Source organism: Drosophila mojavensis, unplaced genomic scaffold (assembly GCF_018153725.1).
Source record: "Drosophila mojavensis isolate 15081-1352.22 unplaced genomic scaffold, ASM1815372v1 contig_74, whole genome shotgun sequence".
NCBI lineage: Eukaryota > Metazoa > Arthropoda > Insecta > Diptera > Drosophilidae > Drosophila > Drosophila mojavensis.
Window position 1 is genome coordinate 4,322,813 of NW_025318899.1, and position 27,565 is coordinate 4,350,377.

Genomic DNA, 27,565 nt, shown 5'->3' on the forward strand with positions numbered 1-27,565 from the left:
AAAAAAAAGAGTATAATCAGAAGCAAATACCCCAACCAATTTTTATGGTCACTTCATCAGCCCATTTCACAGCATACTTTCAGGCAGCTGATTGAATATTACCATACACGACTTATAGCAAATACACAAACCTCTGAAGAAATGAAACTTGGTTTTTGTATAGCAATTTTCTTATGGCAACAACATTAGCTATAATTATACGCCACCCAAAAGTATGGTAGCAACTCTACACATTTAGTACAACTGAGCGTAGCAAAGTATGCTATAAATAAAATGCAATAATTTAGTACCAAAATCAGCCGCTAGAGTGCACTCAAAAGGAGCATAGTTCAGCCGTTTGCACGCGCTCATTGCTACAACTATAAATGCAGCAAACTATGCTATAAATATAACTAGCTAATTTAGTTCGCTGTGCAGCCGATAGGTAGCGCTGATAAGTGCACCTGTAAAAGGTTTTTTATTATCGTTTTCAGTCGCGCGATCGGCCGCAAACGCAACAGGTGGACGGAACGACGCGCAGTGCGATTAGTAACGGTAAAAAAACGAAAATAATTTTATCTCTAAGGGTTACAAAATAAAATAATATTTACATACAAAAAAAAATATATATATATATTGTATATATAATTTCGGAGTTAAGGAATTGAAATAAATAAACAACAAGTACAGCGGAAAATGCGCAAAAATTGAATTTAATAAGCTTTGAGAAGGAGAAGCCTATGTGGTTGTGCGCGTGTGTATGTGTGTCTGTCAAGTGTGATAAGATAGCCCAAAAACGCGACAGTGTGTGATAAGGGGAGTTTGTAAAAGACAATTCACTGTTGGCTAAATCGTATTAGTCATTAAATTAAACTTTAATGTAAATAACCGTAAGGCATAGTCAATATAACGAAATGTCAATATAACAATCAACTAGACAATATTGCAATTACATGCACATATCATATCGTGTGTATACAAACGATGCGCTACAGTGGGCACTCAAACTAAAGAACAACGATCATTAAAAATATATTAAAAATATGTATATAAAATGGAGAACGAAATTAAAAATGGATTATTCTTGTTGCTTTTTGGGGCCAATTTTAATGTCTCAAGTGTACAGTGAAAACTCTATTGATGAATTTATTTGTTTAACAATATATTTCACATTTTTATGATCAGACTAACAAAGAGACTAAGGGATTTCCCACCAAGTGCTTCCGCTACCATTAGATCAAATTTTTGAATTGTAAGTAGACAAAATGAGTACAGTAAAAACACGCTTAATGAACACTAGGAGGGTATTCACAGTTCTCTCATATGGATGCTCACTGTAAGCTCGCTTACATCATATTTAATTTCCAAAAACGAATTCGACAATTCTTTATCCAGCTCAACAGCTCTTCCAGTTCAACTGTTTTTACTCCCATGTGTGCTCACTGTACATAGATAAAATTGCTTAAATGTTATAGGAGATATGCTCATATGAGCAGCTTCCGCTCTGACAACCATTTAAAAAAAAAATACAGAAATATGCCAGTGGAAAAATTATATATAAATTAGGTTACGGTTTTCAGGCTTGCAACGCATTATCATGTTGCTATTGTCATATGGGCTCTATACAGATATTTATATATAATGATCATGATATATATATATAGATCTATGCACATTTATAACAATCAATCAGCCTGAAGTTTTGCTGCGGCATTATGAAACTACAATCAAAACAAACAAACAAACATTCGGCTTGCGGAATCGAAGCGCAGCGCCACAACAACAACAAAAGCAACAACAATAACAGCAACCATATCAACAACAATAACAACTAGCAATCCCATCAAATTACATAGAAATTATTACGAACATAAATCGGAAATAATTTCATTTTTGTGCGCGCCTCAGATTAAATCGACAGTGAAATACAGTGGACGATCGTTAAAGTGTGAGAGGTTTCAGAAAATCATGCAATCAATTTCACATATGAATTGGGTGAAGAATTAAGAAGAATTAAAAAGAAACCTTTTATTTCTATAGTTAAATTTGGTCATAAGAAATTATTTGTATTGAGTATTTACAGTTATTAACAAAAATTATGATTAATATAAAATATATCCATGTTTTGGAGGCTGCACTGTAAAGAAACCTTGAAACTAATAATGATACGATAATAATAATAATCAACTCAACTAGAGTCTTCACTGTACTTTTTTCAATACTTACTGAGCGACCAATATGCAATCAATTATTAGCAAATCTATTTATATACAAATTTTAAGACCGCAGTTTGGAAATATTTATAGTAAATAATAATAATTTGCACTCTTCACTTAGGGGCTTCACTGTACCTCTAACACATGATACAAAACTTTTCGACTACTGAATAGCTCTATTTATAGACGTCTACCTAGAGCCGCTGTTGAGCCAGTTCCCAACGCGAGAAATAGTTAACAAAAAAAGAAATAGAAAAATATTAAAATAGCTCATAAAGGGAAAGAAAACAACTAAAATAACTCATAAATAAAGTTTTACACAATAAAAAAATGAAAAGCAGAAAATATGAGAACTCAGAACTCTGCTATGCGTATTCCCCAAGCTGCAATTAGGTTCGCACTTGTCACACCAGGTCGTTGGCCATTAACATAGACTCAAGCGCAAACTACAGCTATGTACTACACATATACATACATATATGTATATGTATGTGTATGTGTCAGTCTATTTAAACATAAGCTCAAATTGTGACGTCATGTGGGGCCAGCGGCAAATCAACTGCAATAAAAACAATTCGTTACAGTTTTGCTTCTTTTTTTGTTATTTTTGTTGTTTTCTTTTTTATCTACCTGCTCATTAACTGGCTATATACATACATGCAATTGTTGTCGTTGCTGTTGTTGTTTTTGTTGCTATTGCTTTCATTGCTGCCGTTGCTGCTGCTGTCTCCCGCTATCAGCTGCACAGCTTTCACAGCTAACGCTCGAAGCCAGCGGAAGTATTAATAATGCATTTTTAATAAATAACAATAACAAGAGCAACAACATAGGTAATCCCAATAACAAGTGCAAAGACAACAACGGATTTCAGTTCAAGTGCATAAGATACAAGCAGAGAAAAACTAGGCAAAAGATCGAATGTTATATACTCTATGCTTAGACCCTCGTATGTCATCATCATACAATATTAGAACTTGATGAATTTAAACATACTCTGTATTGATTTATATATAATAAATATATCGAAATGTTGATATGATATCTTTATAATTTATATTATGCGACCTTCGCTATCATAAAATAAATACAAAATAAAATATAAATAGATTTATTTTAAATAGAAAATATTTTCACATATTCGTAATTCTTATATATATCTCAAATCGTAAATTTTTCGAAGACTTCTTTGTCTTATCTTTATTCGTTTTTTGTCGCCCCAGAAACCTTATCGAAATTGTAACTGTTGAAAACGCCAAACCTTTAAAGCCAACAAAACTGAATGTAGAATACATATTGTTGTTGTTAATGTTATTTTTAATATTTTTAGTATTATTAATGTTGTTATTGTTGTTGGGAGTTATTGCTGTTACAGCATGAAACTCAATATAGAGAGAGGGAGAGAAGACAAAAAGCGTCAAAGAGTGAAACTGAAATGAAAAGAGACAGATACAGTAATGAAGATTGCGAGAATGCAACTGAGAGAAAGAGGGAGAATGTGAGAGTGAGAACAATGGAAAGAGGGTGAGATTGAGATAGTATGAGAAATAAAGAGAGAGAGACACAAAGAAAGAGCGAGGGCGAGATAGAAAAAGTGTTAGAGAGATAGAGAAAGACAAAGGAAGAGAGAGAGACGGGTCAGAGAGTCAGAGACGGAGATCAAGAGAGAGAGAGAAAGAGAGATGCGGGAGAGATAGAGATAGATGGATAGATAGATAGAGATAGAATGAATGGTTAACGGAGTCTCTGTCCGTGTTATACAAAGAGGAAAAAGAAACGAATACAAAGACAATGGAGAGAGACAGATCAGTAATTGACACAGGAACACCGAGAGGGAGACAGCTGAACAATAAGCCATGCAAACAGTGGAGGAGAAAGGGATAGAGTGGAAGAGAGAGTAGATCATGCACAATAGAAAGAGACACAATGAGCAGTCAATGCGCAATGGGCTTGGCAACTGGTCAGTCCACCTACACCTTCACCACGATTGCCACCACCACTAGCACCACCAGCCGAGCCACCTTCAGTGGTTGCTCACCTCTAGCTGGGCTCAGTTGTGCACACAACAAATTTGGATGTTGTTGCTGCCTGTTGACGTCAGTCGCAGTTGACAGCCGGCAACAACAGCAACAGCAACAGCAACAGAGGCAGAGGCAGGGACAACAGAGCCGTAGAATAGTAGAATTTTTGAGAACTGCTAAGGCACGAGCAGCACATCACAGTTAGGCAAAGTGAACCATGAAAATATGAAGATAAGTTAGGTAATAACTAAAGATACGCCCCGTTGTAAGGGGAATAACTGTGTGGAGATAAAAGTAGAGGCCATGCCCAAGGTATTCAACTACAAATAGGCATATTTATTGCAGCTTACGCTGAACTGAAGTTGACTCGAAACTATGGCCACCGGCAATGGAGCTGCAAGCAGCAACAACAACAACAATCATCCCAGTGATTTGGATACTCAAGTGAATGTGGAGGATTTGCCAATAAGCTTCAAGGTTAGTCTTTCAGCTCTCAAATACAAACAAGTGCCGCAAACAGAGCGCAGCATTTCACATACAACAGCAACAAATAAAAAATAAAAAAATCGACTCATTGCTAAATTCCCATAAATTTAAATGTGAAGTTCAACGCGCATGGATTAAGCGCTTAACCGACGACCAAAGACCGACTAACACCCGCCGCCACATACCTAACCCACAATGTACACTGCACGAAATTATGTGGTTCGAATTGACTTTTCCTAAATTTAGGATAACTTAAAAATTGAAGCTAGCTAGTTTTAACGATTGAAGTGGAATTATCTGGGAGTTGATTAAAAGTTTAAGCAAGCAGATCAATCTGAATTTTTTTAATTTCTGAAAATTTTCGATTATAATTTTCAATATTTTCTCATTAAACTTTCTTTGGTTTAAAGTAAATTCTCAATTATTATTTTGATTTTCTTGTATAATCTTTGTCTTTGTGTTTTATAAAAAATTTAATATAAATATTTTAATTACCGCTCAGTCATCTCATTACTCAGAAAAAAAAAAAAAAAACAAATAAATAAAATATTTTTTTAAAAATAATTTCTATCTTCCATGCTTACTTTCAAAAAGAAGAACTGTAAATATTCTAGATTTTTCAATATCAAAATTCAATTCCAATGATACCAATTTATTCATAAAACTCTGGAACCACAATTTTTGTGCAGTGCATCCGAATGAAACTTAGCCAGACAAATACGCACTTTCGTCACGCTTGGCTGGACATTGTGAATTTTGGCTGTGTGTTTGTGTGTGGTTGGTGGACAGCGCTGACATCCGGTTCGGGTCGGATGCAAATGAGGCGACAGTTCAGAGAGTTTGCCAGCAGCTAACAGCTAACGGCGACTCAGCCCGGAAGTAGCGCCAGCTTGAGCTCCAGCTCCGGCAACTCCAGTTCCCGTTCTACCTTGTTCATATGTTTCGCTTTTGCAGGTTAAATACATTGGCTCGGAGGCGGCGCGTGGTCTGTGGGGCATTAAATACACACGCAGGCCAGTTGACTTGATGGTGGGCGTGGCCAAGAATCTGCCGCCCAACAAAGTGTTGCCCAACTGCGAACTGAAGGTGTCCACATCGGGCGTTCAAGTGGAGATCATCTCACCGAAGGCGAGCATCAATAACTGGAGCTACCCGATCGATACGATCTCATATGGAGTGCAGGACTTGGTCTATACGCGCGTCTTTGCCATGATTGTGGTCAAGGATGAGTCTAGTCCGCATCCGTTCGAGGTGCACGCCTTTGTCTGCGACAGTCGGGCCATGGCGCGCAAGTTGACCTTTGCCCTGTCCGCCGCCTTTCAGGATTACTCGCGCGTCGTGAAGGAGGCAGCCAACGATGAGCAGGACGCCAATGCTAGTGCCACGCCCAGTGATACCATAACGCCAACCAGGCATAAATTTGCCATCGATCTGCGCACACCCGAGGAGATCCAAGCCGGCGAACTGGAGCAGGAGACGGAGGCATAGCATATGCATATATGTACTCGTATATGTGTATGTGTATGTGTATGTATATGTGTATGTGTGTGTACTGTCTCTTGAAACTCCAGTATACCGTTGTCCATTGTGATTGTCAAAGTTACTTATCGTCCAGCGCCTGCAGATGCTGCTGTTACGCTGTAGTTCTCTCACCCGGTAGTTGCCTCATACAGCTAATTACCCAAAGCCTAAGCATAAGGCAAATGTAAGCAAGTGAAAATACGAAACGATTTTCTACATGAATTAATATAAATTAAATTAAATTACATTTGTATAAAAATTGAAAAAAAAATATATACAACGTTTTGAAACTGTCTGTCTATCTATGTATGATTGCATGAATGTATGCAAAAATGTAAATATTAATGAGATCCATCTTCCTAAATACGACCCGTAATTGTATACAAGTTCTACAAGTTCAAAGACTCTTGAAAACTATTTCTATATGATTCTCGCCTATTGGCCTAGTTCCCTTGATTCGCTTTCAGTTAGGTCGCTTTTCAGTTGGCCATCTCTACCGTTCAAAGGCTGAATGCGACTAGCCAAACACAAACACTCAAACCTGTGCACGATGGAGCTCGCTAACCCATATTGGATACCTGAGATTCGAGTCAAATAAGAATCGATACATACCTGTGTTATGTTTTTTAATATTTTTTTATTCAAAGTTTTTTCAATTTTTTTGTCACGTTTGTTTTTGTCAAGGATGCAACAATGCTAAACTTAAATTTCAACTCTCTATGCAGAAAGAAATGGCCATAAAACTAGGAAATAATTGAAAAAGTCATAGGTGCCTAGGTGCAAATGAGTGGAGGGAGGCGCTGCGAGAGGCTTGATGTTGTGGGCGGGTATGGTGCTCCGGGGTAGAGCGTGGGTGGTGGGTAATTTCTCTAGCTGGCGTCGGCACGAAAGAGAAAGCGACGTTTGCGTGCATCCATTCGCGATGGAGTCTTGGGCTCTCGCACCTCCGGCACTGCAGCTGTCGCCTCCTCCTGCTGCGGTGTCGCCTCCGCCTCCACTTTGCTCACAGTCAGGGGCTGCGTTTGCACTACGGACATGGCTGGATCCGCTTCCGAAACGCGCTTGTATATGGGCAGAATGACTTCCTCTTCCTCGACTGCAGCGGGCGCCGGCTCAGCGATGAGCGGTGCAGCAGGCGCCATTTCTACAGCGGGCTCTGCTGCGGGCTCTGCAGGCTCTTCTTTCTCCGCCTCCTCTGGCTTGCTTTGAATCAATGTCATGGGCTCAGCAGCGCCTGGTGTGAGCACCAGTTCCATGGGCGCCATTGGTTCATTCTTGGGATTCTGATCCAGTCGCTCCTTCACCAGCTCCACAATGTCGTCGATGCTAATGCCTGGCATATAGGCAGCCGCAGGCAGATTCTCCTGGGCATCATCTTGAACAGCTGGCTCCGCTGGCTCCGCTGGCTCAGCTGGCGACTGAATTTCCATTTCCTTAGCCGGCTCCTCAACAGCTTCGGGCACGGGCTCTGGCACTGACTCGGGTTGCTCTGGCTCTGGCTGCGGCTCCGGTTCTGGCTCAGCAACCACCTGCACGGGTATTTGATAGTCGGCGGGCAAATGATTGAGCTGCATAATATTAATAATGGGCGAATCCTGTTTCAGTTTCAATTTGGGTTCCGCTTGCTGCACTGGCTCCGCTTCCAGCACCTGCTCCTCCACTGAGGCATTGTTATCAACAGTGTCTGGCTCGGGCAGCTTGGCCTCTTCGATGGAAACGGCCGTTGCATCGATTTCCGCCTGCTGCAGTTGCTCAGCTGCTGGCTTCGTTTCACTCTCTTGGATTTGTGGCTGCTGCTCAATGGTTTCGGCCATGTCCATGGCCGCATTGGCCAGCTCAGTCTCTGTCTCTGTCTCTGTCTCGGTTTCAGGTTTAGTTTTAGTTTTAGTTGCTTCCTCGTGCTTGCGCAGCGTATTCAAGAAGTCAGTGATCAGCTGTTCCGCTTCGGCAGCCATAACGGGATCGACGGGCTTGAAGCCGCCAAGCGATTCTTGTGCCTCATTTTTGTTATTCAACATCTCCTCCACCAGGGGACTGGGATGCTCCATGGCGGGTGTGGCTGGCAGACTGACAGGCGCATCAGCGGGCTTAGCTGCCTCCATGGCTTCAAGGTTCACAGTTTCCTCGTTGGACTGGCTTGGCTCAACAATCGCTGGCTCCATGGGAGAGTCCACCATCTGCTGCTGTTGCTCTTCAGCGGCTGGTTTCATGGCTTCCGTTTCTTCTGGCTTTTCCTCCAAAGTCTCCACGATGACAGCGGGTATCTCTGGAATGGCTTCAATGGGCTGCACTTCGTCCTCCTCTGGCTTTGTGGAAATCGCTTGCTCCGCTGTTTCTTCTGCATTTATCTGCTCGGCTGCCTGCTCGGGCACCGGTTGAGGCTCGGCTATGGCTACAACTGGCTCAGATGCCTCGGCAACAGGCTCTGCCGCCTGCTCAGCAACAGGAGCTGCAGGAGCGGCAGGAGCGGGAGGAGCTGCCTCCACGAACATCGTCTGCAGCTTCAGCGTGGGCATCGGCTCATTCAACTCAGCTTGCACAATAGCTTCCGTCACGGCTGGTTCGCTCTCCATCACGGGTCTCGCAGTGCTCGAGATGCTGTTCTTGTTGAACATTGCCGGACGCTTGCGTATGGAGCTGAACAACTCATTGCGTATGGGCGCGGCAGGCGCAGGCGCAGGTGCTGCTGGCTTAGCGGGCTGCGGCCTCTCCTTGTTGCTGGGTCTATTGATAAAGCGATGGGGTTTCGAAGGCTTGGCCGCCTGTTGAACCACTGCCACGGTCTGGACCTCAGGTTCCTCGGCCTCCACAGCTGGAGTTATGGGCGCTTCTGTGACCACCACAGGCACTTTCCTCTGCGGCTTGTTGTAGGTGACGGCGGGCTTGCGGCGGTTCGGCTTCGGCTTGGGCTTTTGCACCTTCACTGGCTTCACTGGCTCCATTGCCGGCTCCGGAGCAGCTGCAGCTGACTGAGCAGGAGCATTCATTTCGCTCTCCTCAGGCTGAGGTTTCTCTTGCTCGGCTTGCTGGGGCTCAGCAGGAGCTGATGCAGCTGCTGCCACTGCTGGTGCTGGCGACTTCTCCTCCTCTGCAGGCAGACCAAAGTTGCTGTTCAATTCGTAGTATCTGTAGCTTTCCTCGCACTCGATGGTCATGTCCTCGCGACGCATGCAAGTGAAGGACTCCTGCAAGGAAATCTTTTATTTTCCCTTCACTCGAACAGCTGGCGACTCGCTTACCTGACTGAAGATCGTCTCCTCGGGGCAGATGAAGCTCCAGCGGAAGGTATTCTCCTTGCCGTCGGCATAGGTCACGGGCAGGCACACGTGGAAGATCTGGCAATCATTCTCCACATCGGCGTAGTAGCCGTAACTCTTGTTGGCGCACGAAAAGTTGTCCGTGATGTCGGCTCGTATCGAAGTCGCATTGCTGGGCAGCGTCAGTGTGCCAACGAGAGGAGTTGCCTCCGCAGCTGGCATCTCCTCAGCAGCCTCCATCTGCATGTCCGACTCCTGCTCGACAGCTGTTGCCGTATCCTCGCGTGCCATAATGGGCATATTCTTTCGCTGCAAAAGAGTTACGAGCGCAAGCATTAAGACACTTAAGACCATTCAGCTAACGGACTACGTGCCACGCATGCGCAAATCCTCAATATCGAATCAAGCACGTGACATGACTCGGGCCTGAAGCTCTCAGCTCAATCGAGCGAGCTAGGCGATTCGTATTGAAATCGACCAAAAAAAAATTTCACTTGTGTTCTAGTTTTTTGGCGTTAAGTGAAAACTATGCACTAAGCCCCTAACGAAGCTGCTAACCAAATGCGTTTGCAGTTCGCACCTGGCGGGAAACCATTTAGGGTCAACGCTGCAATTGAAGTTACTTTCCATACGCTCGCATGTTATCACATCATTTTTTTAACCATATCGATATATTATTTATATTTCGATTGGAGCTATGCATTTTAATCAGTTTTCGGCTTTCAGTCACGCAGACGCACGGCTTATGAAATCGCTGTATAAAATATAAATACCTTAGCTTTATATCTATCTTTTTTCGTAATCATGTATTTAATGTGATCAATATTGATATAGTTTGGAAATCATGCAAATCTTAAGTCTCTCTATGCCTCAACTCTATGCCTGTTCTTTCAGCTCCATTCATATGGTATTTATATTATGTCTTCGTGACTTGCGTTATCATATATGCATATATTTTTGGCATATCTATTTATATCTACATCCAAAACATATTACACTTATTTATTCTGGAATATCTGATCGAGTGTTGCCAATCTTAGAGCGTGTCTGCCATAAACGTAACGAGCCTGCAGCTGTCTATAAATACTTTGGCACTTCTTTAACTCTTCTGCTCTGCGGCTGTTGGACTCTTCGGCTGCATTTAGCCGTTAAAAGGCTAAACGTTTGGCATACCAACTAGTCTTATGCAAATGGCAAAATGTCGAGGGGGAGGCGAAGGAGGAGGAGGAGGCGGCGGCAGACAGACAGACTTCTGGAATGACTAAGACAGCTGAGAGTTGAAGTCGCGTTGCCATTAAAAATTTCTGACTATGCCCTGGCAAGGCAAGGCGAACACATTTCATTAACAGTTTTCCGTTGCCCGTTTCGATTTCCGTTTGCTAACGGAAGTCGTCTGCCACTACTTGCAGCCTAATCGAATCCAAATCCAAAACCAAACACCCACCTGTTGGCTAAGGGGTCCCGCGCTGCAGCCGGCAACCAGGAGCACCACTACAGATATTAGCTTCCACATGATGGTTAACTTGCACAGATTGTTCAGTTGTATATATTTCTATATATATGTATATGTATAGCTATATCACTTTTATCACAACACTTAATAACAACTGGAGAGCATAGTAATCCTTGTTGGCTCTCTCTCACTCTCTTTGTGGGCGTATGTGTGCGTGTGTGTAATCCAAATGTTATCCAAGACGTAAGCAACTATTTATCTCTCTGCCTTTTTCAAGATAGATTTGTAACGACCAAAGCTTGCACTCGTACTGTCTGCGACTCTTTGCACACACCTGTGAGGCACCGTTGGCTACCAAATACTAACTGCGAACGAGCTAACCAAGCGACGCCCAATTTATATATTCTTCACTTTGATTTATTAAGAATGCAAAAGGTAGAGAAAACCACAACGAACACGCAGACACACGCACACACATGCACACAGCGACACCTATACAGGTGCGTGCGGCAAAGAAATGTAGGCGACAACAACAGCAACAACGGCAACGTTGACTACAACAACAACTACAATTACATTGGCAAGTGCCTTACATTGTTGTCGCTTCTACTGCGCAAACGTGACATGGAATTTGGTGGAACTCAAGTTGTGGAACCTAAGTTGAGTGATGAGAGTGAGAGAAGACAGAGAGAGAGAGGAATAGGAAGAGACAACAGATCAGAGTATTAGCTGGTGGTATGAATGGTACAGGAATCTTATGAAGAAAATCAGAATTGTAAATATAATGTCATCTTCGGAAGTGAAGTCATTTGAAAAAAATTAAAAATAAATTGAGAATAATTACAGCTTCGATTTGATCTGTTTTGAATCTTAAATTTATTCTGAAGAGATCCTTACGGCGTAATTTTTATTTTAATGTAATCAAAATAGCAGGTGAGCCATAAATATTATTCGAGTATGGTATTATTATTCTGAATGAGCTTTAAAAACGAACTAAAAATTAGCAAAGTATCTTTCGAAGAGTGTAGTCTGATCTTAAATAGAGAAGTTTGGTAAAGATTAATACAGCCTTAAACTCTCTCTCTCTCTCTCTCTCTCTTGCTCTCTGTCACTCTTTCTCTCTATATATATCTCTCTCTCGGTCTCTGCCTCCCTCTCTGTGAGTCTATCATTCTATCTTGCTCTATCTATCTTCTTTCGTTATTTCCTCTCTCCTCTCACGTTCTCTCTATGCTCTTAGTTTTTGTGGCTCAGCTCTCAAGTTGTCGATTCGCAACTGTCGTCTCTCACATCCCAGTTCTTATTTCTCATATTTCAACTCTCAGCTCTCACATTCCAACGTCTTCTAGCTAATATTGCACGACTCTCATCTCTCATATCCAAGCTCTCTGTGCTCTCATCTCAAATGCCGCCTTCTGGCTCAGCCCTGATAGCATCTCATAGGGAGTGTCTACCTGGACTCCAGTTGCCGCCTCATTGATATGCCAGGCAACATTTTTTTTGGCCAACTCAAAGAGATTTATCTCAAGCGTAAGATGTAATAAAAGCACCGCCCCAGGCCACTTTTAAACGCCGCTGTCAGCATTTGCTGACTGCTTTTGTTAGCGCCAGTTGATTCACTGGCAATTAAAATACACTTAAAAATGATTATTAACTCGATATTTGTTTATGGTTAGGCGCTATTTCCGATGCCATTGGCCCCGGCAGCTTTCGCTTTTTGTGCTGTGCCTCGCTGTACGTGATTTCGATAGAACAGACAAGAGGGCAAAGGCGGGACTGGCACTGCGCCTAGCTCAGAGCACATATATACACACATACACACACATATGAAACCAAATATACAATATATGCTCGTCAAATTAGAAATTCATAATTGACGCGTAATACTTGTACGTGAAGCCAGCCCCCACAGGCGAAATGGTAGCAGACCATTCTAAATTATTAATGCGCCCTAATAAGCGTCGCTTGTTTTGAAAGCAACCCAACTATATGATGATATTTCGTTTGTTGCATAATCCTTTGCCATCTCTTCTTCTGCCATTGAACCCCAATGAATTTTTATATTTTGCGACTGTTGTACTCTACTGAGAAGCACGCACCTCTAAAGTTTAAGTTAAAGCCCCACTTGGTACACATAAAATTGCAATCTCACGTCGTCTTGTCGTCGCTGTGTCTCACTCTGTCTTTCTGCCTCTCCTCCGACAATCTTTCGAGCTTAATCTCCGACAAGAGGCAGCCAGTACGGCGTACTTATGGCTAACCAATTTCTTAGTAATCGGAGACTATCCACCATGCACATTAAGTTACTTAGAAGTTTTCTAGAAGTCTGCAAAGCTGACAAAGCAATATTCGAAGGAATTTAAGGTGTAAGAAGAAACTGATATATGGAATAAGGGAACTTAGAAGTGCTGAAATGTATAGATAATATAGATAATACTCCTCAATTTAATAGTAAAACAATTTCTTATTAGACTGCAATTCCTTAGTATTCAGCTTATGCTTTACTTCTCTTGCTATTCATCTACTTTGTAGCAGGCACTCTGTAGCAATGGCTCCCTCAGCCACTCCACAGCTGTCTCCAATTCACAAACATAACGCTCGGGCTAAGTTATGTATATAAAAGTCAAATACTAATCAACTTTCATTGGGCACATATTTAATGTCTATTAACGAGCTTCTAACTTTAGTCTAAGCCAAGGCAGCAATGGAACGTGTCAAGCACAACTGACTTCCATAGAAGATTTATGGCTGTATAGCTGTATGTTTGTATATATATGTATGTCATTATATCCCGGCCTTAGATGGTATATGGGCAGCTAAATTGCTGATAAGTAGTTGTTAGCCCTGCGCGCATGTGCATTAAAATGCCTACATGCATTTTTTTTCGCGCACATGGCAACAGAAATGACTTTAAAAATGCATTTCGACTCGACTTGCCTCGCACTGAAGGAAGCAAAAGACAAGCGGACGGACCACTAAACGTGTGCAAAGATAAAGCCGTTGGCAACAGCGCGACGTGTTGAGCAAAAAAAGAGAATTCTACATTAAGCTGGTTGAGAAAACATGACTGGAATTATGATAATCGAATTATGAATAGAATTAGTGGGAGCTAGCGGGAGGCAGGCCCGAGTCAGACTTGGTCATTATATAAAGTCCATTGAAATTGGCAGCTTAATTTTAGACTTTGACTTTTCCTTTTTGGCTTTTGTTGTTGTTTTTGTTTTTGATTTTCTTTCATTTTTGATTATTTCACCTTAATGCAACGAGAAACACGTGTAACTTTCTAAAATGCAAATGATAGTGCATTGGAAATATCATGCGCACTTTTTAAATTTGACGACACGTGGGCCAGCCAGCAGCACACCAACCCACCAGAGCCCACTCTAAACACACGCTCACCCACCCAAGCCCTTTGGAGAACGCAGCCGTCGTGCAGTGCGTATACGTGATGCAGTCGCACTTTCTAGTGCGGCACTTAAATTTAATTCAATTGTGGCGAGCACATCAAATCGCCCAACTTGATGGCCCTACTGACAGCCACACGTCGCCGGCTGTCGTTTAGTGGAGCAGTGGAGCCAGCAAACGACGCGCTTAGAAATTTTGCACACTTGACCCGCCGAGGCGCAATAAGAAAAAGGTTCTAGCTGCAAGAGTGTATATACCCATTCTCTACTGACGGAAAGAACTGAGAGGGAAATCCAATGTGCATAGAAGAGAAGGTAGAAAGTGAACGACATTTAAGAGCTAATTAATTATATAAAGATAGCCAGCCAGCTAACCTCATAGATATTTAGGTCTGATCTGAATGAAAAGCTGCTTGGAATTTAGATGTATTCCTCTGCATATATGCAGTTAGAGACATATCAACTCAGATATACCCTATGTTAAATAATATACATATGTTATATGATGTTAGCGAGCTTATCAAAAAAAATCTGAAAATAGGAAAAAACACTAGTTAAATCGGGAATTTTGAGGCGACATTAAATACGCTCATTTCCTGACTCATTCAATAAGATAACTAATAATCGCTTTATATATCAATAATATCTCTCTATATCCCTTTTCCTATCACAGCTACTACACAAGCTGCAAGGGTATCCTCTAGTCAGGCACTGGCAACCTTCTTGCTCCTGTTCTGTTTTGATGTCGCGAGCGAGGGAGAAAGAGTGATAAAAAGAGAGGGAGAACACTTGCAGAGGGTTAACCGTTAATTCACCGACATCCATGGCAGACTTGCCAAAAACAGGCTGCCCCAAGAATTTCAATTGAGTGTTGGATTTTTGGCAAAGCAGCGAGAACGCACAGATTTCTGTTTTGCTGTTTTGCTGATTGATATCAGCATGATGTATGGGCGACACAGCCACACCCACCCAGCCCAACTGTCAATACAATGTATTGTGGGCGTTAAGTTTAGAAAGTGCTGAAAACTAAACTATTTCTGTCCGTCCGCCATTCCGATTGTCCGATATTGTCCAATTGTCTTCAATTGACTTTACTCTGATCAACATCAATTATGTGGCACACGTTTGCAGACACCTCGACCAGCGAGACTCCCACGCATCGCAGCTGCCCCTTGCCAAGGGCCAATCGAAATTTTATGGCCAATTTCATTGATTTTGTATTTTGCTAATGATAAGACTTTTTCTTTGTGGAGTTTCTGTATATATTTTGTAGATGTTTGCCTCTAGATAATGCGCATGTTGCAGCATGTCAATTCGCTTTTCATGCCGCCCCATGCTGCCCCCGCCGTCTGTTGCATGTTAATGCCTAATGTCGAGCTTTTCTTTCAATTAGTGCACGGAGCGAAGTCCGAAGACTCTCGGTGCTTTAAACAAGGTCAATATCAAACGTGTCTGAATGCCTGAACCCAACCAACCAACCAACCAATCAACAGTCACAGCTGGACCTTTGTTCACTTTCTTTTTTTCCAGAGCGTCTTTCGAATTTTCACAGGCGGTCGTTGTCAATCAATTTATTACCTGGATGTACAGGTAGCCAGCCATTCATCAATTAATATGTCGACAATTTATTAGCCATAAATTGCTTACACTCGTAGCTCATTTGACGTTTGTCAAACACAAATTTAATTGCCAACATTTTGCCACTACCCCAAAAAAAAAAAAAAAAAAAAAAACACAAAAAAAATAAAAGAGTTAAAAATTTCCTATATTCAATATTTAAAGCACGCTTCGCAAAAAATTGTTGAGTTGACATCCAGCTGCGTTCCGCGGCGCTGGCCGAGACACGGGAACACCCATTGGAGCACGTCGCACCTATTTGGTATTACGGAGCAGTGCTACGATCTAGAATTGGGCCACAAATTAGAAACAAGCGCACGGCCACATTGGTGAAATTTCGAAACAAAACCAACAACAAATTCCAGATAGATTTGACCGCATTCTGCAATCAAAATAGCGTGTGCCAGTTTGCAAATTTTCTATCTGTCCATTGTAATGCCAGAGGCGACAGGAAGTGAACACCCATTCATTGAATGACAGATTCAAGTTCCATTGAAAACACATTATTTAAATATAATACTGAATAATTAAATTTTCAAATATTTTTGATCAGAAAAATTTGTTGAAGAGATGAGTTTTAAGATTTTATATATGATAGACTTCAGGCTTCAAGAGATATTCTCGTCTTTTTATTTACATATTTTTACGTATCGAGGAAAATAATATAAGGCTTAACTAAAATATTTCTTCTTCTAAATAAAAAAATACGTAAATGTTTTCGATTTTTTTTATTATATCTCATATAATATACGAATAAAATAAATAATTCAAGTAAATAACTTAAGCCTAATTTGTTCAACTTAATATTCAACAAACCTTTAATAGCTAAGCACTGGGAAATGCTGCACATTTATTGCAATTGTTTTAGTTAAATTAAGTTAAATATATATATATATATTATTATTATATAATAAATATAAATTACATGTAGGGCATTGCACTAAAAATCATATAAATTTCTACTAAGGCGGGGTTAGAACTAAAATTGTTTTACTGGCATTTGTGCTAAAATTAATTTCGAAACTAGGACTCAAGGGATTATTTAATAATCAGTAAGTCAAATAAAAGTATGTTTATATAGCTATTATTGCCACTGATATTGATTGCGATAGGCCAGATGGTGTGCATCCTCCGGCTGCGACTGCTGCAAGAGCGGTCGATTTTGGTAGCTATCCGTGGACGAGTCGAGATCTTCGATGGATGGCTCCGTTTGTAGCGAACGCTTCCAGTAGCTGCCCTGTTCGCCCCAATCCTCGCCATGGTCCTCATAGTGGTGCTGATGATGAGCATGTTCGACATAGACAACCTAGTTAGAAATGCAAATGCGAATAGGGCGTGAAGTGAGAAACACCAAAGGAAATACCAAAGAGCCCAAAGAGTTGTTTTTAAGAGCTGTGTGGATTGGACTGTTCGAGGGGATTTAAAAGGGCTTACTGATTAGACTGTAGACATACGTGTATGTGTGTGTGATTCTGTATATGTGTGTGTGTGTGTGTGTGTGTATTTGTGTTTGTGTATAACTGAGTGTAATCGCTCAGCTTGTATTCGAGACGAGGAGTTACGAGTGGGAAAGGGCGCCAGCTATGAGTGAGAGAGACACGCCCATACTTACACATATATATTGTAGGGGAACATTTTGGATATACGCTACGTATGTATATTTGTATATATATCTGATTTGGATTTTTCGTATTGTTTTTGAGTTATGGGAAAATTTGTATATACTGATTATTGTTGTAGCTGTCCAAAATGGTTACCATATCTGAAACCAAAGAGCTCTGAATATGTTAGCATACGGTACAATTTGTTTTTTAGAGGTCGGTAAATTGTTGTTTGTTTGTTGTTCTTGTTGGAACTGTTGTGGAGAAAATTTGTGAACGAAAACCCGCAGCTGGAGTGAGACAGTTAAAAACAACACATGATAAACGTCTGCATCGGTGTATGCATAGTAGTATATCTATATACATTATATCGCTGTTCAGAGAGTTTTAGAGAAGGGATAGCTAAAGGGAGAGTGAGACAGATAGAAAGAGAGAGAGAGAGAGAGTCGACAAAATGTGGCCAACAAACCTTTGCCAAAACAAAACTTAGAATTTGCTTTTGCTTAACACTAAAATCATTAACAAATTTCAATTATGATCTAGACAAAAAGGGGGTGCAAAAGATTAGAGGTAAATATATTCGTTGGGTCTCATAACCGGAACAATTTTGTTCGTGTGTTAACCAGAACAAAAAAAATAGAAACGAACGAACGCAACGAAACTCGGTGGTGCAAAATTTGGGCCTCTTAACCTACCTTGGACGGTGCACCGCCCCGCTTGACATCGATCCAGAATCGGGCAATATTTATCAGCAATCCGATCAGGGCTATGGCAAAGAACTTAATCTGCAAATGGGCGCCCAAAATTTTGAGCAGCAATTCGATTTTGGCCTTCAGTAGTGAGCCGATCAGTAGGAGCTTAGCGGCTGCCTTCTTCTTCTTCTTCTTCTTGCCGCGCGTAACTGTGAAGCAAGCAAGATCGATCAGTTAATCACCATATAGAAATTTATATGAACAACATAACAAACGCAACATAAAGAACACATATAAACGATTTAACGACATAATTTTCGCTTAGGAGGGTGGTATGTTTGTTAGTATGAACTGCAGTGCGCGTAAGTGCGTTAACGATAACGATAACAAAACGATAACGATAACACAACAAGCATTCGAAGCAAATCAAGCAGGCGTAGGATATGTATGCATGTACAATAAATAAATGAATAAAGGCAGATAATTTATGAAACTATTAATATATAAATAATTATAGTAATATTATATAATTATTATATATATCTTTTGAATTCAACATAAATTATTTGACCGTTAGCTCCCAGCTTAACAACTGCCTCAAGCTTGAGTTTGTGTTAAGCTGGATGCTATGAAACTCGAACCAACACCGATTGTTAACTGCTTGGCAAGCAGTGTGATGGCTGCGCGTTTGCCAAGCAGTTGAATGCTAAAGCAAGCACATTTGTAAATACACTTGCAGAAATTATTTAAAATTATTATTTTATGTTATACAGATTATTTTACGAATAATATTTTGCTCAGAAATGCGTTCTCTTTTGTTACACTTAAAACAATATTGAGTAGTTTCTCATAATTTCTGCAAGTCTATTTTGGCATATGGTAGAATTGTGAAGCTAAATTCAATGGGATGAATTAGTTCAGCAGTTCATGAATATTATTTACCACAATGACTTCGTATTGCTCAACAGTTTAGTTAATTTTTCGCATAAATTCGCCATCATGATTATGAAGAGCTTTTACAGTCAATAGAATCCATTCATTCATGAACAATTGAACAACTTTTGACTTGCTGAACTATTCCGTAGCTCACAACTCTAATCTCTGGCTCTGGCCAGAGCTTTCATTTTAACCCACTAGTACTATATAGATAGATATAGGCACTTCAACTGTGCTATGGAAAAGGTGCGCTTAATTGATTGAAAACCACACGCAGCAAACAACACACACCTCCGTTACTTCTACCATAATTAAACGGGTTCTTATGCTTGCGCTTTCCTCCAGCTAGCAAGGCGTCCGCGTCCACATCGAGCAGGTCATCCAACAGCTCCAGGCCCAGTGTATCGCTGGACTCGTGCTCCACCACTGCCGTCGAGTGTTGGCCCTTACGCTTGCGCTTGCCACGCTTGGTCTTGCGCTTGAAGGGCCGGCCACCGCCGCCTCCATGGCCTCCCCCGTGACCGCCTCCATGGCCACCTCCATGGCCGCCTCCATGGCCGCCGCCGTGGCTGACAACTGCTGGTCCACTCTCGTGTCCGGCGTCAACTTCGTGGTGCTCTGGCGCTGCCTGCACCACCACCAGGGTGGCTGGCTGATGCTCTGACTGGCCACCCTTCTTCTTCTTCTTCCTGCGCTTGTTCTTGTTCTTCTTGCGTTTGCCGCCTTTGCCGGGCTTCTTCGCAGAGCCCGCCGCATTGTCTGCACCATCTTCGAGCTCTATGAACTCCACACCGCCCGATGCACCGCCATCGCTAAACACCGAGCTCTTCACATCATTCGTCGGCTGTGGCACAATTTGTGCACTTTCATTTTCCGCTTCAGGTTCTTCGTCTGCTTCGTCTTCCTCCTCCTCATCCTCCTCTTCGTCGTCGTGATCGACGCTGTTAGAGGCTGCATCCACCTCTGCCTCATCCTCGATACTATTGTCGACTGCCGATTCCTCCTCTGCCTCAGCATCTCCATCTGCATCGCCGTCAGCATCAGCATCAGCATCAGCATCTGCATCACCCTCACCGTCAGCCTCGGCCTCTCCCTCTGTTTCCGCCTCTTCGTCGTCGTCGTCGTCATATTCCACGTTTTCACTATCATCCGCTTTTGATTTTGGCGCTTGCAAATACTCGTATTCGCGACCAAGAAAACTAACCGAGACGAGAAGAAGAGGAAGATGCAGAGAGTTAAGAAACAAAAACTGGATATTGTCAAACTTGTTGTCCGAATTACCCGTCCATCGTCTCTGCTAGATATTCCTTCATGTATTTCGTGCCGATTTCGATTTTCTTTAACAATGTCGATGGCTTCTCTTTGATGGGCAGCTCCGAGGCGCTGTAGCCGCGTCTCTCAATCGTCGCATTCAGCTGCCGGTCCGCTTCCACTGTGTGGATGGAAATGGAAAAAGTGCTTTAACTTTTATGCTAATCTAATATATAGTTCGCTTTTAGCCGAAGCATAAAATTTACTTTATTTACTTCTGTCGCTCTTTGATCATGGGCAATTTGCAAGTTTTCACCTGGAGCATAAATCACGTGTACTGACAGTAACTGTTAATTAACAGCTCTTTCACCTGACCTGCACTTGGCTTACCTTTCAGCTTTTGCCACTGCAACTGCAATTCATCATCCCAAGCATCCAGAATTCTGGCCGATCTTTGACGAGCACACGACCAGGGCTCGGGTCGAATTGGACATAAAGCTAGGTCCAAATAAGGCGTAAAGGCTGCAAAAAAAAAAAAAAAAAAGACAAAACAAGTTTATTACAAACATCTGTACATAGTTTATTTAGAGGCATTGTTGCCACAAATGCCCAAAACAATCAAATTACTTGGCTTACGCACAAGCGGAATTTTGGTCTGGTTTGTTAAGTGCTTTGGACATGTGGCAGCTGCCACACCACAGCTGCTTCTTCTTTTGCTCAACTGTAAATATTTGAGTGAAAGTGTGCACAACCACTGACCACTGGACAGCAACAGCAATAGCAGCAGCACCACCAGCAGCAGCAGCTATTACAACAATAACAACCACACTGATAACACCTTGTGTGGCTTGCCACCTGCAATATTGTCTGCCATGTTTAAAACATAGTTTCACATCCAACTAACCAGCCAACAACAATCGAGTGAAAATGTGCAAAGCCTAACAATTAGCTACAAACTAATTATGGCAATTCTTTGTCGAAACTCCAATTGACAAATAATTAAATTGAATTACTTAAATCACAAAGGAAACGTTAACAATGATAACCAAAGGAGTCTTATATTATGTTAGCATTTTTAGATATATATAGCATATATTACTATAGAAAATACATAATATCAGCTGAAGTATTATATTCCTGTTTCTTTCTCTCCCTCAGTAGACTCTATGCTAATTTAAGTAAAGCCTAAGCAATTGCATAATTTGATATCTTTAATATTTTTTATTGAGAAATTTCTATATTTTTAATTTAGTATTTTTATTTTTATTAGTACTTATTTAATTTTATTAAAAAAAAAATAATAATTTTAAAATGTGAGCAGATTTATTTGACAAAAATTTTCTTTTCAAATAAAATAATAATCATTTTTCATTATTAATAAAAAAAAATAATTTTGGCTAAAGTATTTTGTTTTTATCTTTATTCAGCTTATTTTTACTATTTTACTAAAAAATACAAATAAAAATCTAAAAGTTATGTTGTCGCAGCTTTTTTTTACATCTTTATACGCTCTTTTTATTTTAGCTTTGTTTAGTATTTACTTTTATGGCTTCTTTATCTTACACATTTTTTCGCAAAATTTGTTTAAGCAAAATAAAATAAATTAGTCACAAAGCTTGCTATAAATTGCGCAATGTTTTTGTATCTGTGTATACCCATTACAATAGTAGCTACTGTGGTCGCTTAGGCTACACAAGCAGAAGTTAACTAATTGGGAAAATGAAATTAATTAAGTGACTGCCACAGCTGCAGGCTGCATTTGCGCCTTGCAGGCAAGAGCAGAGCTCGTTATAAATTGAGCAATTATTTCACTTCTTTCTACCCATTACTATTGATTGCAACAGCTGAGGGGTTATTGATGTTACTAGCTGTCAGCCAGCTGCCGCTTAATGGCCACACATCAGCGGAGGCGCTACTGTTTGCAGGTTGTTGCTGCCATATCTTCAAAGTCGTGATTAGTGAAAATTTCCCTTTCAATGAATGTGTGTGTACTATGACCTCCTTGCAATAGCAGGCAGCCAATAATGTTAGTTCAATGCCAAGTGAAAGCTGCTGCGCACTAGGATGTTGCATTGTGAGAAAATGTTTGTTTTGTCTTGTTTTCTGGTGACATCCAACAGATAAAAATCCTTGTTCGACTCTGTCTGCAGCCCACGCGGCATGCTTCTTTGACATTTGCCAAAAACTTTGTTTGCTTTGCTTATAAATGCGGCACATTAAGCGGAACCCGAGTGCTGCCGCTGCTGCTGGCACACGATTACCTGTGCATCTTTCCACTTTCATGCTGGCGGCCCTTTCCATTCCCCTTCAGCTACCTTTCAAGACAATGCCCAAGCGCTGGGCTCGACTTAATTTCAAATATATAGTTTTTTTTTATTTTTTGGTTTTGTTTTTTTGTTGTTTTTTTTTTTTTTTTTTTTTTTTTTTTGTACTTTCACTACAATTGAAATTTATGCGTGGCCCATGGCTTAATATGCTTAGCTACTCGTAGCAATCGCATGCATTGCAGCCGGGGCGTGGTCAATGAGCCCGAACTTGTTCAAGAGTGACGCGTTCATTTGCATCGTTGGGCTGTATGCAATAAATAGCAACAAAACTTTAAACTGTAAACTGTAAACTCTGCCAGGCTGCTGGGCATATGGGCCAGTTGCCAATTGGCCAATTGGCTAACTGGCTAACTGTCCAGCTGTGCTGTAAATCTCATTTGTCTATAGCCTCTAGACTAACCATAGCAGTAGCTCATCAAATTTTAGCATAATCACACAAAATTCTATACCCAAAGCAAATGAAGTTGTAAAAGATTTGCCCTGGGTGGCATTTGAAAGTGAAATATGTTTCCATTTAGTTAAGCGTAGCCTAGCACCGCTAGTCAGTCGACACGTGGTTAGATCTATTAGCTGCTCTCTGCTGTGCGGCTGGCCAACAACTGGCTAGAATTCTTGATCAATGTGTCAAATGGAAACCTGTTGGCCCTCACAGCTTGAAGCTCGCAGCTAAACAACAACGTAGTTAAGCATTACCGTTAGCCAAGAAGTGTGTGAGCTTGGCACAACGGTGAATAAGCATGACCAAAAGCGCTCAATAAAATGAAACTTTCACTGGTTTCGATCTGCTCTGTCGTATCGAAGAGGAAGAGCTAACGTGAAACACTTACGCAAATCGTCGACTGAGTTGTGGTTGGGTTAAACAACAACAACAACAAGAAGAAAAGTATGTTTAACAAACCATATAGCGAATGTCACTTAATCTGCATCAAATGCACTGAAAGTGCTGGATGCAGATGCTCTGCATGGTTCGGCTCAGCTCTGCTCTGCATTGCATTGCTTTGCTTTGCTTTGCTTTGCCATTGTTGTCCGACCAAACTGGACAATTGAGATTGAGATGCTTGACGAGCAGATGCAATTAAAAAATGAAATTGCATTTCATTCCACTAGAAAACAACAAGGAAAACAACAATAACAACAACAACAGCACGCAGTCCACACTTTTAATTTTTTTTGCGCTTTAAAGTCATGGAAAGGCATGTTGTCAATGCCGCGGACGCAGTCTTATTTTCGTTCAGTTTTCCAGTGGCTTTGTTTGCCACTAGCCAAACAAGACAAGGTGTAGCCGCACACACACATGCACACACATTCACACACGCATACACTCTCACACATGCATGGCATATGACGGTTATAACCCAATTATGAGCACTTTTCAGGTTGTTTTTGGTGTCAGCTCCCCACAACGCCTCAATTCTGCCGGTCTGTCTCACTTTATTGTGTTTATTGTTTGGAACCTAGCCGCCGTGGTCAACCAAATATGTGGCTATATCACGACTTGACTAAGTCTATCAGCCTGCTTTGTTGTTCACTTTGCATGGCTGCTCTCACATTGCGCGAGCATAACAACTTCTATATGTGGCCAAGACGTATTGATTATCAGTGGTCAGGAAATGACCATATGTGGAGCTCACAATTTTAGAGGAATTAGCAGTAATTCAAGAGAATACCGAACTGAAAACATAGCATATATGGTAGGATTTTACTTATTCTTATGCATGCATGATATGTTGGCTAAGCTAACAGTCTATTAATTAGACGAGAGATAGGCTTATAAAGAAAGTTCGTACTTGTTAGATAGACAGAAATAGTTATGAATGATAATAGTGAGGATTTTTAGTACTGATATTTATTATTTATAGCTAAGATAAGAATAATGGGCACTATTAACTGAGGAGTCAAATGTTAAAGCTAATTTCAAATTTGAAAATGGTGTTAGAGACTATGATAGAGTATAATGATAATATTAAGAACAATGGACTAGAATAACAATCACAATGAAGAGAAATCATAATGAACATGCTAATAATATTTCTATTGAATAATGACAAAGAATGGCATAGAATGAGAAGAATGATAGTGATTTTTTTTAATTCTTAAATAAAAATAAACTGGTAGCTACTAGAATCACAATAATAATGATAATGACAATGAAAATGACAATATAAATAATAAAAATAATTAGTAGAATTATGATATCTATAATCAAAGTGATAATGAAAAAGTTTTAGTATATAAACCGTTAGAAATAATTGTAAAATTAATAATAATGCTAGTTACAGAAACTATAAGTATATATTAAAAAGATAACAATATATATTTTGTATTAATAATAGTAATTAATTAATAACTAAGAAGACCAGATAAAAACTATTATGCAGAGAAACTAAAGACCCCAGCTCGTGCCCTCTAATTACAAGAGTATTTAGGATTCGAGCACGTTTAGCTGTTTGCTTCGAGAGTGACTTTACATTATATATAGTTGCTCTTGGTTACCCACACTTTTGTGAATCTGGCACCCTTTATTTATTTATTTTTTCTTTTTTTTTTTTTTCTTTTCTTTTGTCAGCTCAAACGAGTGAGTGCGTAAATAAGCGACGACTGTTTTTTAGCGCTCAACAAGTTCTAGTTTAGTTATAAGTACTTATGTGTGACCCATATTACATGGCCATGGCACTTGCAATGGCCTCGTCGTCTTCTCCTGCTTTTTTCGTTGTCTTTAGTTTTATGGCACCTCGCACAAGTGCAGGCCGTCAACTAATTGCTCGACTCTTGCACAGAACAGAGCGTAACAGAGCTGAAATGCTGGCGCATGAAGCATGTCAACTGCTCTAAAAAAATCTTAGCCTTTCTTAACAATATTCCAGTTCTGCTGCACTAACCATGCCACTAAACGCTAATTAGCCATGCGCTTTTTGTCAGCTGACTAAATTGATGCCGGCCTGTCACATATCCAACCGGCATCTGTCTCCTGGTCAGCTGGCACTTCATCTACTTTGGACCGACTATGATATAATGCCTATTTAAATTCATGCGCTCTCACATTTAGCTTAATGAGCAAAAATTTCACTACAATAAAAGTGCTTTTTTGATTATATTTTGTTTTGCTTTGCTTTGCTTTGTTTGGCGCTGTATTACATATCCGAAAAGCCAAAAATAGTAAAAATAAAAAAAAAAAAAAAAAATTAAGAAAGAAATTGAAAAACTTGGGCTGAGCTGAGTCATTGGTCGAAAAACAAAAATGTTTTTGGTTTAAATTTTGCAGCCAAGTGACTTGGCATAACTTACCATTTAGTTGTCGGCCAGCAGGTGTCGTTGTCGCTGCCCGGGCAACGGGGATGGCAGCTGGAACTGGAGCTGCAGCTGGAGGTGCTACAGGGTGAGCAGGCAGGCTCCAGGCTTGGATCAGTGTAAATGGCATTGGCAAACATAGGAGCAGCAGCCATAGCTCAATGCCAGCTAAGGAACGCTGCCAGTCCATCACGTTCACAAATACAAGTACAGTTACAACTAGATGTGTTTTGGCTAGTTATCGATACAGTTGCCGTTAGATGTGAAATCGTTGACAAGAATCTTTTCTGCCTTCTCTGAGTGTGTGTGTGTGTGTGTATCTTGACCACCGATTTATATACACTTAATGACACGCATACGAGCAACGGCTCTTTGTTCCATTTTCTTGTATTTAAAAGATGAAGCAGTCGTCACCGATCTATTGTCAATTAACGCACATAAAATTATTCAAATGTTAAGCTGCGCCGGCGCAGCATAAATTCACCACACTCTGGAGCTCACTGTTCAGCTATATCGATTTAAGCAGCGATCTTAACACGACCAAGTTCAAGGTAAGATTGAGCCATGACGCGCATACGTAAGAAGTTTTATACCAAACGTTGCAGCCACGAGCTGCGGCTAACTCGACGACTCCAGCGGCTCGACGACTCGCCGACTCGCCGATTCGCTCCTAAAGAGAGTATTGTGAAAGCTGGCGTGCTCTTTGTGGAAAGTGAGCAACATGTGAATAGGAGCCAAAAGAGCAACACGAATTGTTTGCATGTTTGTTTGCATGTTTGTTTTGGCCAACGTACAGCATACAGCTTAGCCGGGCCAATATGTTCAATTATGGTGTCTGCTAAAGGCATATCGAATGTCTCATTATCTGATGTCTCAGCTCAATTTGCATACCTATCGAAAATCTGTGCACCAAGTGTGGGAGCTATATTTGTCACTAAAGACTCTGCTCAAATAATTACAAAAATTATTTAAAAATTTGTCGCTTAACATTTGACCAAAATAAATGGTAAATAAGTGAGCTAACAAGAGGTAAAGCTGACTTTATTTAATTATAATTTATAACAAATGCCCAACACTTTGTATTTCACCTTTCCTTCTTTTGTTTTTCCCAATTACATTTAGTAGTTTTCTTGGGCGTCTTCAGGCAATTGTTATACATTTGAATTAGACTTTCATTATCATTTGCTAAGCAAAGCGTGAGCGGCTGATCTTTAACTAAGGAGCTTTTTGCATGTAATTATAAAAGGTCGAAATTTCACTAAGCTGATTTTTTTTTTTTTTTTTTTTTTTTGCTGCAGAGTGCAAAAAATAAAAACAATCTATCGTATAGGGAAATAATACTAAATGGCTTAAGCAAATATTGTAAAAATAAATTTATGATATAATAAAAATATTTCTTTTATTTTCAGTAGCATTTTATTTCTATTTTTATTAAAATATAAATAAATAAACGCTTTGAGCCCATGATCTATTGTATCTACTTAGAGACAACACGAATAAAGTCAAGGTTTCGCATATT

The 27,565-nt window shown here is 40.5% G+C and overlaps 3 protein-coding genes across 6 annotated transcripts; 1 reads left to right on the forward strand and 2 right to left on the reverse strand.

The window, feature by feature from the left end:
* The first annotated feature begins 459 nt into the window (after nucleotides 1-459).
* LOC6581379 lies at nucleotides 460-6,510 on the forward strand. Of its 4 annotated transcripts, XM_032731513.2 has the most exons (4): nucleotides 520-534; nucleotides 1,165-1,231; nucleotides 4,559-4,690; nucleotides 5,654-6,510. In XM_032731513.2, exons 3-4 carry the CDS (start codon nucleotides 4,589-4,591, stop codon nucleotides 6,185-6,187), a joined length of 636 nt encoding a protein of 211 aa, XP_032587404.1. In that variant the 5' UTR covers nucleotides 520-534; nucleotides 1,165-1,231; nucleotides 4,559-4,588; the 3' UTR covers nucleotides 6,188-6,510. The 4 variants fall into 4 exon arrangements, with proteins under 4 accessions (XP_002007114.1, XP_015017282.1, XP_032587404.1 ...); XM_002007078.4 differs by lacking the exon at nucleotides 1,165-1,231 and having other exon boundaries at nucleotides 460-534; XM_015161796.3 differs by lacking the exon at nucleotides 1,165-1,231 and having other exon boundaries at nucleotides 472-534; nucleotides 4,544-4,690.
* Nucleotides 6,511-6,818: 308 nt separating this feature from the next.
* On the reverse strand, nucleotides 6,819-11,029 carry LOC6581380 (titin). Its single transcript, XM_032731803.2, has 3 exons — nucleotides 10,922-11,029; nucleotides 9,460-9,786; nucleotides 6,819-9,405 (listed from the first exon to the last, which is right to left on the reverse strand). The coding sequence occupies exons 1-3, from the start codon at nucleotides 10,988-10,990 to the stop codon at nucleotides 7,090-7,092; spliced, it is 2,712 nt and encodes a 903-aa protein (XP_032587694.2). The 5' UTR covers nucleotides 10,991-11,029; the 3' UTR covers nucleotides 6,819-7,089.
* A 5,857-nt stretch (nucleotides 11,030-16,886) lies between these two features.
* LOC6581381 lies at nucleotides 16,887-26,585 on the reverse strand. Its single transcript, XM_032731825.2, has 6 exons — nucleotides 26,044-26,585; nucleotides 20,822-20,953; nucleotides 20,462-20,612; nucleotides 19,472-20,379; nucleotides 18,248-18,453; nucleotides 16,887-17,257 (listed from the first exon to the last, which is right to left on the reverse strand). The coding sequence occupies exons 1-6, from the start codon at nucleotides 26,234-26,236 to the stop codon at nucleotides 17,036-17,038; spliced, it is 1,812 nt and encodes a 603-aa protein (XP_032587716.1). The 5' UTR covers nucleotides 26,237-26,585; the 3' UTR covers nucleotides 16,887-17,035.
* Between the last annotated feature and the right edge of the window lie 980 nt (nucleotides 26,586-27,565).

Coding starts and splice junctions, on each gene's coding strand:
- LOC6581379 (XM_002007078.4), top strand. CDS start 4,589: ATGGCCACCGGCAATGGAGCTGCAAGCAGCAACAACAACAACAATCAT. Junction 4,691..5,653: donor ATTTGCCAATAAGCTTCAAG/GTTAGTCTTTCA, acceptor TCGCTTTTGCAG/GTTAAATACATTGGCTCGGA.
- LOC6581380 (XM_032731803.2), bottom strand. CDS start 10,990: ATGTGGAAGCTAATATCTGTAGTGGTGCTCCTGGTTGCCGGCTGCAGC. Junction 9,787..10,921: donor CGGGACCCCTTAGCCAACAG/GTGGGTGTTTGG, acceptor ACTCTTTTGCAG/CGAAAGAATATGCCCATTAT. Junction 9,406..9,459: donor AGGAGACGATCTTCAGTCAG/GTAAGCGAGTCG, acceptor ATTTCCTTGCAG/GAGTCCTTCACTTGCATGCG.
- LOC6581381 (XM_032731825.2), bottom strand. CDS start 26,236: ATGGACTGGCAGCGTTCCTTAGCTGGCATTGAGCTATGGCTGCTGCTC. Junction 20,380..20,461: donor CTAGCAGAGACGATGGACGG/GTAATTCGGACA, acceptor CGTCTCGGTTAG/TTTTCTTGGTCGCGAATACG. Junction 18,454..19,471: donor TTATGGTAGAAGTAACGGAG/GTGTGTGTTGTT, acceptor CTTGCTTCACAG/TTACGCGCGGCAAGAAGAAG.